The 16,906-nt window shown below is 36.7% G+C and overlaps 2 protein-coding genes across 2 annotated transcripts; one reads left to right on the forward strand and one right to left on the reverse strand.

Annotated features, from left to right (window-relative positions):
• Positions 1-5,631: 5,631 nt before the first annotated feature.
• On the reverse strand, positions 5,632-9,135 carry LOC144453707 (protein RD3-like). The gene is made up of 2 exons (XM_078145044.1): positions 8,782-9,135; positions 5,632-8,665 (listed from the first exon to the last, which is right to left on the reverse strand). The coding sequence occupies exon 2, from the start codon at positions 8,538-8,540 to the stop codon at positions 7,911-7,913; it is 630 nt and encodes a 209-aa protein (XP_078001170.1). The 5' UTR covers positions 8,541-8,665; positions 8,782-9,135; the 3' UTR covers positions 5,632-7,910.
• A 269-nt stretch (positions 9,136-9,404) lies between these two features.
• LOC144453718 (putative protein BRICK1) lies at positions 9,405-12,432 on the forward strand. Its single transcript, XM_078145055.1, has 3 exons — positions 9,405-9,568; positions 11,003-11,085; positions 11,889-12,432. The coding sequence occupies exons 1-3, from the start codon at positions 9,442-9,444 to the stop codon at positions 11,913-11,915; spliced, it is 237 nt and encodes a 78-aa protein (XP_078001181.1). The 5' UTR covers positions 9,405-9,441; the 3' UTR covers positions 11,916-12,432.
• Positions 12,433-16,906: the final 4,474 nt, after the last annotated feature.

Raw genomic sequence — 16,906 nt, forward strand, 5'->3', positions numbered from 1 at the left:
ACTAATAGATAACAGTTGCAATTGTTACAGCTTAGCAGCTTTCAATCTTCTGAATCAGTAGGAATTAGCAATCACCAAACAGACTGTGTGTGTGGAGAGCCGACAATTTCACACTGGTTAAATGTAGTGGAACTGTAATCTTCCAACCATGATGGAGAGATTACAGTTAAACACATGTGCTTTTTTTATTTGACCCTAAAATTGCTGCTTTTATCTTCACTGTAACTTTTGACTTTTACCGTCATAAATTTCACATGAATAAAGACCAACAGCTTCCCTGAAAATCCTTGACACTGTATGCCATTAATTCATCTTAAATGTTAAACCAATTACTATGTGACACTTGACTTGAAATGTTATCTAGTCCATCATTATATATTATAATGATATTTAAATGAGAGTTTGATATTCAGTGCTAGGGTAGCACACTTGACAATAAATGTAATTCACTTTTTGATGAATATTTCATATACATACATGTATGTATAGAGCCCTGAGACTTCTCGGCTATCTGCACTCTAACATACTGGTGAATGACACTTTTAAGCTAGTACATCTCTGTCCTATGCAGTATAATCTTGACAAGGATTTGAATAGTTTAAGTAAGTGAATTCAGAAACTGGGGTTTCATAGGTTACCAGTACATGCTTCAAGCAGGTGATGTATTCATTGCTAGCATTTTCTTGTGAGTGTTCCAATAACATACACAGAGGTGAGTGCATGGGTGTACTCATAGTCATAATTTTGGTTGATGTGTTGGCCACTCAACAACAAATTTGAAAAAAAAAAAATCTTTAACGATCGACTCAAAACTTTACAGAAGTAAGCTATTATAATCACATTCAGGAATATCCTGTTAGCTAACTTGAGAGTTAAGGTGCTGGACAGTGTAGCACAGAACAAGACAGGACTGTCCATTATACATATATAACTTCAAGCTGCAATTTCTATCAAGCTTGATGCTCATATAATCTTGTATTGAAACTGCAATTGCTGTGACTGTAGGAGTTTGGGCTATTATACTATACATTCCATATTTTTTGTTCTTACAAATGTCTCATGCATGGTATACTAAATGGTATATATTTTCTGTTTATGATCATCAGATAATCACACATATGATGTGTCACTTTATTCTTTGCAATCAATATTGCAACATATTATCAAAATGTCAATATGAAAATCAAGTTTACAAGACTTTGGCATACTTTTACGGCTGGAATATTACTTCTTGCAAACACAATCAACCATTAATTAACTGGTACAAATTGCCTCCAAAAAAGACACGAAATCCCTGTATCATGTAAGTGATCGAAGCTGGGATTGTGTTGTACCTTAACTATTTCCATTGAATGTGTATAATTCAAGGGTTGTTGTTTTTTATGAAAATAAATGGTCGAGTGATAGATTGCACCTTTTAATCCAAATTAACACACTCACTCACACTCACAGAATTCATTGAAAATCAGATAGATCATGTGGTTGTACATTTACTGGAATGAATTGTACCCAGCGTGCAGAAGGTGACACAGAAACTATTGCACAAATTAACAACTACTATATGTACATATTGACAAATTGAATTGAACTAGGGAATGCAGGCAGGCATGAAATTATGTGATGGTAGAAATGAGTTGTCAATTGTTGCAGCACTTTAGTAACATATGCTGATGGAAAGATCCATTGTACAAAATGTATTTGACAGTGTCATGTAAAAAAGCTACAATGTTTGACTCAGATTGTCAAAGAAGTTCAACTATATGCATGTATGTGGTACCATTTCTACCCAAGTACACGTATTATGGTCTCACTATATCATAAGACTTATTGATTTGCTTCTCAATCATTGAATTGACAATTTCAATCCTGATACACAAAGATTATATTGTGAATAGGTGCACTCTGCTGAGATATTTTGGGAATCTCAGATTCATTTAAAACGTTGAAGTTTTTGCTGGTAAACTCTGTTTGACCTACATATCAATGAAAATGATATGTTATATGATGTTGGAAAAAATCCTGTTGGGAGAGAGTCTGCCAACTGAAGGAACATGGACTAATTGACACTGCTGAGTGACGTCGTGTCTGGTCGGAAAAAGGAAATCAATCAATACAATCATTAATTTATTTCTCTAGCTGATGGCGTTTTGTTCATGGTGGTAAAACTACATGTAAAATCTAACTGAACTCCCTTTAATAGTTTCAGTGTGGAAATGTGACTTGTACTCTAAGCAGGTTTTACCAGATTTCCACATATATCCACCGGTATTAGCCTTAGATTCTATGCCCAGAGTTGATTTGGCTATATTAAACTTCAACTTGCAAATGGTTTTATTTTTAAACCTAAAAGTAGATTTTGATTTCAAATAGCAATGGGTGTGCCCCCACTAAGCTAGTATAATATTAATCCATCATGAAATCTAGTCATTTGTAATTCAATGGTAATCACCTATGTGTTAAGTTCAAATGAATTTGCTCTGTGCATTATAGACAGGTACAGATGGGTCAGCAGACAGACAGATGCAACCCAAACTGAAATGTACTGTAGTGGCCCCCTTCAGACTTCACACATTGGAGGCTATTACATAATAATAATAAGTCTACTTGTACACAATGACTGTTTTCATAATATGAAAGTTCTAGCAGTCTAAAAAAAATGTATCCACTTTGCCACAATCTGAACAGTAAACCCAGTTTGCATAATGCTCCTGTGATATAGTGGATTTTGTAGTTTATCAATCATTGCAATAAGTCTAATGACTGACACTAGTCGATATGAACGTGCATACAAGGTTACACATTCTATTAACAGGAACGGTTAATATTGGGCAGGGTTGATAGGGAGGACCTGGAAGTATATCCCTGACACTTTCTATCAAGTGTCAATGTATAAAGTAATATAATTAATTAGATACAACACACATACATCGCAAAGTAACACAGTGTAGTTGGTTGTCTCTTTGTTCTGCAACCACTCTTCTCTCTTGTCACTTTATCATCTAGATGCTGTGGTTGGTATTCATCAGCAGGAATCGAGTGTAAATTCAATACACATTCATGTTTGTATTAGATTTGTATCAAAAAGTGTTCATGCAGCACTGATTGTATAAGACTTTCACATACAATGAGGAATCTACGTCATATTCTACAACTTTGACAGTAAACCATACATTTATACACACACATGAATAAAAACAGTATTGGTTGATTCATCTTTGTATAAAACTGATAAACCAAAGCTACTGCTGTAAAAATTTCAGATACATGTGCCACTTATATAGGGCCCACAGTAGCTTGATGTATTGATGTGTTCATCACTTTATGAAGTGGCCATCACAACCAGTAAAAAGAATTTCTGTCAGTAGCTCTTGATCATATCTTCTTTTATTTGAATGAACATAATTTACCATCACAAGATATCTGTGAGTGTATTTCTTTTCCTACGTCATGTGAAAGACTCCCTGATTGAAAGAAACCTTTTCTTGTTGACTTCTTTCACATAACCCAATTGGAATTCAATCTACATGTAGTCCATAAATTGACAGTAAGTCTGAAAATAACTCAAACATCGTGACTGAAATAATACAGTTGATCAGTTACAATGCAAGTATTTCAACTTACTGCAGTGGTTTTCAAACCCTTAGCAACATTTCTTTGAGAAAAAAAATCCTCACTTGTCCATCAAAACCTCATAAAGAAACATACATGTGTATAGAGCATCCTTTCCATAACACATTATACACAATATTAAATATAACCACAATAACTGAATGCTTCTGAAAGACTGAATTCAAAATTAATAAATTTTAGACAAGTAATTCTACACTGCTATCAATAATCATTATTATGTAAGATACAATGATGTATTGGTTATCATTCAAATTAATGAAATGAAATGGTTATGGTGCCAAATGAATGAATATCTGCATACCTTACTGTCAGATGTGGGGGGGGGGGGGGTTCAAGACCCTCCCCACTGTCAAATGCTTCAAAAACACAGGTTAAAAGGCTAGTGAAAGGACATCCAAGTCTGAGACTCAATAGTAAACTCCCCTTGGGACACAAGCCCACCACTACCACCACATTGACATTTTAAAGGCATTGGTTGTTTCCAACTATACTTACCACCATGTGAATTTGTGTGAATGCACTAGCTTATTAACTTCTATGTGTTTAGATCTACATGTACTTGGCAAGCCCAGACCTCCCAAAGACTTTGCTGAGTGCACTTCTAACATGTTTGCATGGACTGTGGTCATCAATTCTCCTGGCCCTCCCCCATCTGCAATTTCTGAAGGCTCCCTTATTACCATCAATGGGCCACAGTTGTTGACACCTTACTGAGTTACATGTGTTCCTCAATGACCACTTCCTTAGTAATACTAGTATTATTCATCTACTTTTGTACATATGATATTCTAGGCCAATGTCACATGTATGATAGACAGATCAGGAAATTTGGGAGTGTGTGTACAAAGAGCACTAGTATTAGCGAAAACCTTGTTCACATCAGAAGACAACCATGTCTATATGAACTAGTATGTCTACCCAAGAATTTCAAGGTTAGACAAAGTACTATAATAAAACAAACACATACTTGTATTGTGATTTTGAGTTCATTTTTCATGCGTTATATTCTGCTATTCACAGTATAAATATTGTGATTCTGGATGATTTATTTATTTACACAGATGATATACATGTATGAGACAATTAATCACAATACTAATGGCCACATACATACATGTACACAACATGGTGCAATCTAGGCATTCCAGTTGTACATATGTATACAAGAATTCCATGCTACTCTATATGTATGCAATGTTCAACTATATATCTTTCAACATTTTTCATGACTCATATTGTTATTTTGTCAGTATTCTGCCTCTACCATCTGCTATTTCACTTTATGAGAATGTTCACCCAAGTCGGATCAATTTGAATGAATATTCAAGATGCCAAAGAACAATCCAATCCTGTATACATATACATTTGATGTGAGCATATTTACCAGAACTCGGGTCACCAATAAGACCACGTACATGTAGCAGTCTGTATTTATATATAGGCTATGATATACTAGTATGCCAATTTTTATTGAGTTACTATTTTCAGTCTGTCTAGATAACTTGTTCTATTGACTGTGGTGTGGTTATATATACAGACTAATTTGAATTCTCCAACAAAAACACCCAAAAATGTGACAAACATCTAAAATCTCTCAGTTGGTGTTGTGATATGAACAAACAAACTTAGGTTCTTTTCACTTGGTTATTCCCTACCAATTAAAGACTAGTATAGACGGGGGGGGGGGGGGGGGGGGGGGGGGGGGGGGGGGGTTTGCAATACCCATGAAGTTTTGAAAACAAAGAATTAATTTGTCACTCAAATGTCTCGGAGGACTAGACCATTATGATTTGGTTGTGGTAGTAGGTGTAAAGTCGTAAAAAGGGTTGAATACAAGATTACTGTATAATGAAAATATCAACATGAGTATGATGTGATATTAGACAGTAGTCTGGTCTGTTATTATCAGTCAGTCTTCATGTCAACTCTATGCCATTTGATAATTACCTCCACACATAGTTTTAACAAAGAATGATATTTTTATTTCATGAAATAGTCAAAGTAATCGCACCAGGGCATCATTAAATACAAAAAAATTCAATCCTACATTTAAAAAAATAAATGATTACAAAAAAAACAACATACTGCAAATCTAGACATTCTTGCTTCAGAGAATGAAAAATATTGAAATATGTAGTTTAAAATTTGTCCATACAGTGTGCTACTACTAAGCTCAATAATCTTTACGATCGGGATCAACATCTTACAATGACATGACTTGAAAGCAAAAATGTCTAGCTTTACAGTATGTTTGTTCTGTGGGTTGACTGTGGGTTTGTTGGTGACTGGCTGACATATCTGGATGGAAGTACAAATCAATATATATTGTAAGTATCTCTTGTTCCACAAATCTAGATTACAATAAAATATAGAGTGCATTGCAAATGTTTATAAACAAATATAGTTATCTCTTGTGATGAGTAGGTCAGTATAGAGTGATGGGTCTAGCCTTGTATTTTCCATCATATCAGGAGCAAAGATGAATACTATAAACTATTCCATGTTAATATCATGCAACTACTGCAAAAGATTTTTTAAAATTATTTTTACAGAAAAGACTAGTGGGAGTGGGGGCAGTCTCCTATGGCTTACACTTACACACACAGATTAGCACACACTTTCTTTAGAGTTACACAAAGGGTTGGTTTTCACGAACCCCTCTTAATGTGACAAATAAATAGTTGAATAGTTGTGATTTTATCAGTGGTGCTTGATTATACAACCGGTAGAGCCACAACATTATAATTTACCAAAGTTGTGTTCCATTACTACATGACATCACAAGACAATTCTCCCTGCACAACAGGGACAGCTTTGGGATCAACCTGACCCAAAGATATTAAGATCATAGGGAGAACACATGATTGAGTACTTGTATCAATTATGACAGAATTATACCATATCTAGAGTTAAATACTTTTAAAAGATGGACCAATTGATTTATTGTGAATCGTGAATTAACACATGTTGTAGCTCTTGGGTTCCCCAGGTTACCACAATTTATACATTTGATTTTCACATGACCACAGGCTCCCCAAATGATGTCATTTGCCCCATTGTGTGGCTCCCCCCAGGTGGCATAATTGAACATTGAACATGCCCCTGGAAAGTTCAAAGTAAAATTTCCATCTTTGTAGCTTTCAGCTCTACAATAACGAAGCATATACCATATGAGAGAACTTTGTTGTCTGATTGAACTGTATTCATTAGGACATTACAGTTACTTACATTAAATCATGGTGCTAATTTTGTCATCTTCCTTGTTGCACAAATCTATCACACGGTCACCAAATACAAGCATTTGGAAGCTTCTCGGATCGACTGCCAAGCCAATTACAGGCTTGATAAAAGGAAATGAACAATACAATGCACTCACTACTCAAAGACAGCTATCAATATATATGCATGTATAATATATATATATGTAAGGTATCTATAAATATTTAATAAGAAATGCAATACTCTTCAATGTTTTGGTTCATAATACTGTACGTTCTTTTTTCAAGATTAAATTACATTTGATAGAAAAAGGATACTTGATGATAAAATTACCCTGTTTGACAAGGCCTCTATGGGCATGAGTAAAAAAAACATGTATAGATAAATAAGACGACATTGCCTTCAAGGAGTGTATAGTTGCAATACAATATCAAGTTACTTTGAGTTGATTTGCTATGATGAGATTAAAGTAAATTATTCTTGTCTGTCAAAATATTTTACACGAGAGGATCCTCCTTGGAGGGCTAATACACATTTAGATGATGGAAACCTATGTTGTTTTTTAGTTCTGAGTAATAATATCACAATACCATGAAAAGACTATACGTGTAAGTGTGGTTAAATTCCTGTGAGATTTCAGTCGTTCTTTGTACAGTAAGAGTTGGCTTGACATGCAAGCACATCTGATAACTGTCAATCAATAAGTATCACAGCATGTCTCAATTACAATGACTGAAGGTATACTTTACATCAAATTCAACTGCATACTGCAGATGACATACTCAAATCTAGATACAAATTTGATGCAGTTTGCACACACTGGTACAGTAAATACAACTGAAATCAGTCAATGTTGTTTAATTTGTATGTTGTCTTAGAAGTCGTCAAAAAGCCAATATTAAATCTATCCACAAAATAAGCATCACCATTGTCACTTTGTGTGAATGCAGTTTCCATGGTAACAGAAAATCTCTTCATCACTACTGATAACTCTCTAATGATTGCAATTATATCAGCACCACACTCTGTTAGCAGTCAGGTAAAATTTAGAGATCATTTATCTACACTGGCAAATCGTCTGTATTGGCACAAAATTCTGGCAGACTGTTATATCGACTTTTTGGATGCTGGTGTGAGAATTCCGGTAAGCTTTGCACTCGTCTAGTTTCTATCATTTCGGTGTCATCTGACTGTGCATCATCGTCGTTGCCATTCCCGAAAGGATAAACTCGTGTATGCAATGACGGTCTTAATTTAGTTAGACTTGCAGTTCTTTTAAGCACCCACTCGCCCATGCTTTCTTCCTTAGGCCGTTCCTGCAATACATGTTGTATAACTGCTTTAAAGAGAAGGGGAATTTCCTGCACTTGGGGGTCTCTATCTAACACTTCTCGGAACCTTGTGATCACCTTGCCGCTCTCTTGCGGCTTCACTTTCGTACACAATTCTTCGATCTCAAGTCGTTGTATTTGAGGCATTTCGTAGGCTTTTGGCTGTGTGCTGATAAGCCAACTATAATCTACATTACTCCTTCTCATTTTATCATCATGTTCCTTCTCTCTAACAACACGTTCGCACTCTCTCATCTGCGTATCGAGCTCCAAGAGGAGCGATTCTGTAACGACGACACTCTCGCTTTTCTCGGGAGGACGTCGCTCTTCGCCACCGCGCAACCACGATGTCAGAGGCATCTTGAAATGAAAATCCTCGCAGCTCTTTGTGATACCGTCACGGCGAACGTCTACCCTAAGCCTTGCTCAAATCCCAAGTCTGATATAGTGAGTTGAATTGTTTCGTTGGCGTTCCAGTTTTGTTACTGTGAAGTGAATACAGTGCGTGTCATACGATAACTAACACAAGGAAAGGCAGACACCTTTTCCACGTAATAGTTCACTAAGACAGAGTGACAAATGACAAAAGGGTATCGCCTACCATTTCAGGTCATCTCAGCTTCAACCAGAACTGTTCACTTTGCCATGATCACGTAGTTAGGTTGTTGAAGCCAACGAAGTTAGAGTAATGTGTTGAACGGAAACAACTCAAGACGATCGATGTTGAACTTCTTGGTAAATGAAGACGTACTCGTCGAAAGGTCAAGGTTTCACTTACTTCAGCATCGACTTCACTGTTGACAAAATCAGGAAATACTGGCGAACGGGTAACTTCAAATGTATAACATTGTGTGCCCCGTGGAAAAGTGACCACAGTACAAACTTGGCGAGCGACTTCACCTCCTCTCCAGACGAGGCGAAATGAATGAAGTGTTACAAATGTGGGATTGATGAGCTGATATTATGTATGCAAATATTATGTAAATGACTCGGCTATGCAAACTCGTTTTAGATTCGTCGAGTGAGAGATTAACATAAGGATGAAAATATAACGGGTGAAACACAATTTTATCACTTCACATCGGTTTATTTTAGATAAAACTTAAAATTTAATAACAAACTCCTTTTCTTTGAAATCATTCGAAGTATTTTGACTCCATGGTGAAGTTTGCGTGCTAATACCAGAGACCGGAAATTCTCATTTGAACCAATGATAGTTTGCGTTACATACAGCTTCCTCTCGTCACTCACAAAATCCAATATGGCTCCTGTCGGTGGTAGAGAGTCTAGCGTTCAGCGGCAAATTCAGCAAGATTGGGCGAATAGAGAATATATTGAAGTAATAACGAGCAGCATTAAGAAAATAGCAGACTTTCTGAACTCATTTGGTAAGTCATGGGTATTTACCAAGGGAAGATAATGTTATAAAGCGAGCGGTGTTTACGTTGTAGAGTCTAGAGACACGCAGGAAGTAAAACGAATGTTGTTTTCAGTTTCCTGCTACAGATTTACAGTACTGCTTTGTGTTCATCATGTTTCTTGACTTACTCATTAACACCTTTAAATGGACAACGCTCCTTGTTAGAAGTGGTACGCACCTCAGACCACTAACGAGTACGCACAAATGTCTTTTCAGCGAAAAACCATTGTAGGTACAGTACTAGCTGCAATAATTGTAGCGTCTTGTTGCGGTTTTGTGGGTTTTTTCGTCTGTTTTGGTGACTTTTTAAGTTTTTGTGTTTAACCCGCACCTTAGGTTTTACGATACCGTTCTTAACGAGCTGGTCCCTATTTCGAAGTGTAGTGGTAGAACTAATAACTCCGGTTTGCGAGAATGCGTACCGCAATACAAACTTCTTGGCACACAATTTCTTGCCATCAGCATTTCTCAAAACAGAACATTGGATATACCAGTACTACGTCAATTTATAATTATGTTTAAACTTAATTTAGGACCGAAAAATCAAGCATTATTCTAAAAACAGCTGCAGACATCAAACCACTGATGACTAGAACATGTTACAAACAGGGAAAGTAAACAAATGTATTGGATTAATAACACTCAAGGCATGTACAGCAAGTTGGAACAGTAGAGACTTGTATTACATTTCATGGCTTGATAAGAACAGTGTTATGGCCTCTTTGCATGTACTTGTATTGCCTGGGGAACTTCAAATTTGTTTGTGAACCTGAACTGAGGCCATACAACTGTTCATGAATTATCAAATGATGGAATGTCATACTTGTCTCTGTGTTTCCAACATGCTGTGTTTGAGTTATTAATCCAATTCATTTGTTTACTTTCCCTGTTTGTAACACGTACTGTTCATCAACAGTCTGATATCAGCAGTTGTACTGAAATGTATACATGCAGACTGTTGAAAATGGGGGTGATGGTTTAATCCCCCCCCCCCCCCATAATGTCTACAGCAAGGCCATAGCCCTTTTTAACAAAGCAAGGAATGTGTTAAGGTCAAGAATGCAATCCAAATCTCATCTATATCAAAATTTAGATTCACCGATTGCTTCTGAGCTTACATATGTACTGGTTCATGACTACTTCAAGCTTAAGCTGTTCAATAAAAGCTGTTGTAGATTTTGTCTTCCTCTTTACAGTTGGGACTCGGTGTAGGATCAAAACTCCTCCACTGTCTATCAGTGTAGTAGCATTATACGATAATATACCATATAACGCCACTGTATTGATAGATGGTGGCATAGTCAGACAAAACACTGCATAACATATTTTTTACATACACATTTCTTGCATAAAATGTAAAAACTACCAGGTGTCATTCTTTTATCTTTTCTTAACTTCACAGACATGTCCTGCAGATCCCGTCTAGCAACTTTGAATGAAAAGCTAACATCATTGGAAAGAAGGATAGAATATATTGAAGCCAGGGTAAGTAGAAATTCATACTAGATGCAGATATCTCTGTCATCAGCTAGAACATTATGTTCTCAGTTCTACAATTGTTTCTATTTCAGCACACCAGACTTTACAGTGGTGTGCTGGTCCTACTTGAGTAAAACTCAACGTTTATGTAGGAAATGTACCAATGATTCTATTGGAAGAAAAGTATGTTAACAAGTCAGAAATACAGTTATGTTACAGTAGGCAGCTTAATAAACTTGTTGACAATGTTTCCCTCATATTTGATCACAGTCTCCTTTACATTAACATCATGTGAGTTGTGCTGCCTATGTATGTCCTTATTTACAAAGGTAGATTGACTCATTAAGAGAAAAATCACATAACTTGTGGATAAATTTATTTATTTGTAAATATACAATTATGTAATTTTTTGTCTTCATACTGCCAGCAGTACGTTTGGGGAGTTTGTAAGAGTCAGTGTAAATGCATCACAGCCAAGGTGGCAGTGTGAAAAAAAGAAAGGAAATTTATGCAATGTTTCTGACACCAGAGGGAGCTATATAGTATTTTACTGTTTATTTTAACCACCACTTGTATTCAGAAATTTGAATACTCTCACAGACCTAAAAGGTTTCACAACAGATACTTAAGTTTATTTAAATGATACTGGTACAAAACTTACAAATATTCCCAAACATAGAATAACAATATGAAGAAGAATCTTTGTAGGTTTTAGAGGAACTCAACAACATTCCGTAAGGTTTAGCACCCTCTATAGAATTACTTCAGTCTGCTGGTACTAATGTATCTCATATTTTACTATGTTCTAGGTAACCAAGGGAGAAACATTAACATAACCAGCTCACAGTTATTACAAGCTGAATATTTATACTTGAATCTACATTGAAACTACAAGAAAAGACAAGAAATGACTCAATAGGGAGAGACTTAATTTAAGACTCAGACCACTAAAATCGTTAGTTGTCTGAGTTTAAGACGACTATCATGGAAGAAAGAAGTGGCTGCAATTCTTCAGATTTGAAGATATACCCAAATACCCAAATATGGTGATGGAGATTGTACTGTCATTGACTCATTTGTATTTGGTGTAAGCTATTATCAACATTGTATACATGTAGTTAGATTTTTGTAATTGTTTGCTTTTTGTTTGGTATTTATTCAAGTGACTGCTATAGCATTAGTGCGTCCTATAACAGCAGTTGGGTAGTAACCAGTATTGTAACATTACAGTGTATTATGGCATTTGAAATAAGACTACACCTTTTGGATTGAATAATTTGCATATTTTTTTAATCATGTAACAATGTGATTTGTTACAGTAGTTATGAAATAAACAAAAGTATATTTCACAAAGTGTGCAACGCCTGCTGAGTTTTGAAAGAGTGAACCAAAAGATTGAAGTATGTGTTACAGTGCATGACTAAATCAATGATTTGGTGATATATCATGTCAACTACTAGATAGACTGAAAAATTTGTTGTTGTTTGCATCCTACATGTAAGATGGCTGTCACTAACACCATGACAACAATGGGGAGTACAAATCAAGACGAATCTGTCAGTCTACTTTGTAGCTAACCAGTGTATTATATCACTGTCATCTCTCTTGATGTGAACTTAGCTGTCATGAGACTGTTGTATGTTTTAATGAAATTTTAACTGTTACGCTGAGTAAATTACAGGTAGTTTGAATTAAGCTAACATGTTGTGTCTGTCTAAACCAGAAACGTGTATGTCACACCTGGGAAACCAGAAACATGCATGTCACACCTGGGAAACCAGAAACATGTATGTCACACCTGGAAAACAAGAAACATATGTCACACCTGGAAAACTAGAAACATATATGTCACACCTGGGAAACCAGAAACATGCATGTCACATCTGGCAAACTTAAGACATGCATGTCACACCTGGGAAACCAGAAACATGTATGTCACACCTGGAAAGCTAGAAACATATTTGTCACACCTGGAAAACTAGAAACATGTATGTCACACCTGGGAAACCAGAAACATGTTTGTCACACCTGTGAAACCAGAAACGTGTATGTCACACCTGGGAAACCAGAAACATGCATGCCACACCTGGGAAACTTAAAACATGTATGTCACACCTGGAAAAGTAGAAACATGTATGTCACACCTGGCAAACCAGAACCATGCATGTCACACCTGGCAAACTAGAAACATATGTCAGGGGGGGGGGACCAAAAACATGATATTTGTCACACCTGGCAAACTAGAAACATGTATGTCACACCTGGGAAACAAGAAACATGTATGTCACACCTGGGAAACAGGAAACATGTATGTCAGAGAGAGAAGGAGATATAGAGAGACAGAGACTAGACATGTACAGGTACAGACAGACAGAAGAAGGCATACACTTACACAAATGCATTCCCAGGGCTGTTGCCCAACTTAGCACTGAATATAGGTTGTAGAAGTAATTGAGGCGAAGCCATCATGAGAAATTTTTAAACGACCACTTATGAGGTTTAATTTGGTTCAAATCATGAGCAAAATATTTTGCCGCCCCCATTTTCAGACCATCAGAATTTTTTTCATGCCCCTCCCCTAATTTCTCCTAAGCGCCCCCCCCCGGCATAAATTCTAATCCCAGCCTAATACGGAACCCTGTGGAACACCGAAACGTACTTGATCGCATCGTGTTTTGTTGTGGCGTCAATGGAAACTGGTTGAACACAACTTATTAGATATGAACGAAACCATTCTGAAGCCGCGTGCCCATTACTCTGAATCGATACTGTAATCTGTGTAGTAGGATATCGTGATCTAGAGTATTGAACGCTGCTGATAAATCGAGTATCATAGTTGGGATAGATACTCTCCTCATATTTGTGAGGCTCTTGTGTTTCATTTGAACATACTGGTCAGTAACCTCTCCCCTCAACACAAATTTACATAGCAACATGGGCATGCACAACGAGGTATGATATAATGGAAAGACCTTGAGTAGTCACAGCAGAAACTACTAGACAATACAACACAAGGACCACATTCCGATCGCCCACTCCCGTTTCTTCAGATACAGGGCATCCATCGTTGCAAATAGTTCATCAATCTAATGACTTCTGCATTCTCCCACTCCTCTCGGTGTTCCATATTGTTGCAATATTTTAAATTTGTATTTGTAATTGTTATATTTTGCAATTGCATGAAAACAAATATAATGGATGCATTGCCATTTATAAATAAATAAATAAATAAATAAATAAATTGTCATAGCTCCTTTGTTACATGTATAAAGATGTTATAGAGCTGCAGTCAGTCGTAAGGAACTAGAAGAAAAACACACGATGTATCTTTGTATTTGTTTTGTATTTGTTTTGGGTGATTATGCAAGTGCACCTGCACCTTGTCTTTTTGTTTTTTTAGCCTGTTGACTTCGCGATCTATGTTTTTGATTCACTGCCTCTCATCCCGGTTTGTGAGACAAAGCATAAACATAGATCGCGATGTAAATGTGATATTTGTAGTATGAAGGTGACTGAACTCGCATACCCGTCACGTGATCATCAAGATGATAAATATTTAAAGACAATTAAAAATGTCAATTTTAGTACGTTTTTATAGGATAACAATTAACAAGCGTCGTTCGATTCTTGGCCTAATAAGCTTTTTAGAGATACCTTTGTGTCTAGCAATTCTTTTAATTAAATGTAACAACACTGTAAAAAAAATGGTGTAATTCATATTATTGTCCTCGTCACAGTCTGTAATTGGCAAATGAGTATCAGGCGATTCTAGGGCACTTTCCATTTCTAAATTCATTAGCAAACAATAACAATATGATAAAGTAGGTTATTTACATATGAATAGTGTTTTGCATGTTCTGACCTCATGACCCGGCCTCGGCGCATGTAAACAAATCAACCCCGAACATAACATGCAGTCACAGTTGCAATATCAGCCGCTGCGCAGCTTAGCAATATACATATATCATCAAAAGTATGAAAGTCTTTTACATGTAATCTGGAAACAAGGTTTAATCGCGTTAACACTTCGAGTTTGTAGAAGAATTATTTTCATGGTAATTTGTTAATGTTTTGAGACGTTGGAAATATTGGCTGGTCGCCCGTCGGAATCGTTAGATACCAGTCGATGTAGTGTGTAAACGCCAAGTTCACCTATCAAATTGTGAACAGTAATATGTACATAAAAGGGTAAGTATAGACACACTGTCTTCCTGAAACTTGTGAAAACACTCTTATTTTTGACGATCACGTGCACGAAAGGTCGTCATCACGTTCATGGCACCTAGATTATTCGGACACCCTCTGGTTGCGGATAGGCTAGTCAGAAGGATTACTTATATATGTAAATAATGACGTAATACAGTGGGCTAACGCGTGGTCTATTCATGAACGGCAAGACGCAAGCGACCTTCACTCGGCCTGGTACAAAACAAAAATAGAAAGGTGTTCCCCATTCGCATTCACAGTCAGACCGTGCTACGCAACGGGCGAGCACAACATTGTTTGTCATTAATATTTGTTTGGACCTTCGCGACAGGTAGGCGATGTCATAATATATGAACTTTAATATACATTTATCACATTCTCCAGATCACATCACTCACCAGTGTATTGTTTGCGCATAAACTGTGGAGGAAGTTGGGGAAACTCCGTTGTCTATGTATAGTTTGTGACGTTTTCACTCTGCATATTCTAGCGAGTCATACTAATTATTCGCTCTTCTGGGGGTGGGGCATGTGTGGGATGGGATGTAATGGGTGGGTGGATGGGGGGGGGGGGTTTACTGTTGCCAAGGAGTTTAATATAACAACGCGCATCCAAATCATTTGACAGCGTAGAGTACACTATGGTAGCAAGGACCTAACTAAGCTTAGATTGTGTAAGCTAGATTTTGAATGATTTATTATTATTAAAATCATTTGATTAGGGCGGTGTTATTTGAGCTTCAAATGTAATTTTTGGAGTGGTGGATTTTTGGAAAATATTCAACACGTTAATATATTATTGTAACTAATCTACAGAAAGGTTCAATTTCAACTTCAGTACTAGTAACCATAGTAACATCGCCACAATTGTCCAAAACACACAATTTACCAACAAGGACAGAGCAACATCGTGACCATCATTATTGCACAACAAAAGCAAATCAACCTTCATGTTTTCATTTCAAAACAGATCTCGTTACGGAAGACCGATTATCGCAGATATACCGTAATATAACCAATTAATATGGAAAACCACAGACAATTTTTCTTTGGATTGGCAGTTTTGTGCCAGGTGTTGGTAACAGGTTGTCTACCGACGAGGGGGCCTCTCCGTGACCCGACGATTAAGGTCGTATCCATAATAGAGGTGGATGAAGAACGAATTATGCATAGTAACAAGACGACTGGTCAACAAAAGAGCGGTGAGAGTAATTTCCTCTAAAAGGATATTGATAATTGATTCAAAGTCAAGTCAGTGGGTATACGAGTAATTGATTTAACTATATAATTTAATATAGAAATTAATGAGTTTGCCAAGGAAATTAATTATTGTGTCGTCACGTTCACAGTCGGTAGAACAACTTACAAGGTTAAACCATAGACCCTACACCTGGTGTAGGGTCTATGGTTAAACCATGCATAGACAGTGGATGGGTCTATTTTTAAACAACAAGTAGAAATCAAAGGTCGTTGTGTCAGCTTTCGTCGCCACTTAGGGATTATCACTCCATGTGGTCAAAGCCATTTTTTTTCACGGCCTTCATATCAACTCAGACCACTGTTCTTTTAGTGGTCTGCGATATCAAGTTGCTGGTATAGTACGTACTAGGCTGTTTTACATG

This window comes from Glandiceps talaboti, chromosome 1 (assembly GCF_964340395.1).
Source record: "Glandiceps talaboti chromosome 1, keGlaTala1.1, whole genome shotgun sequence".
Taxonomy (NCBI): domain Eukaryota; kingdom Metazoa; phylum Hemichordata; class Enteropneusta; family Spengelidae; genus Glandiceps; species Glandiceps talaboti.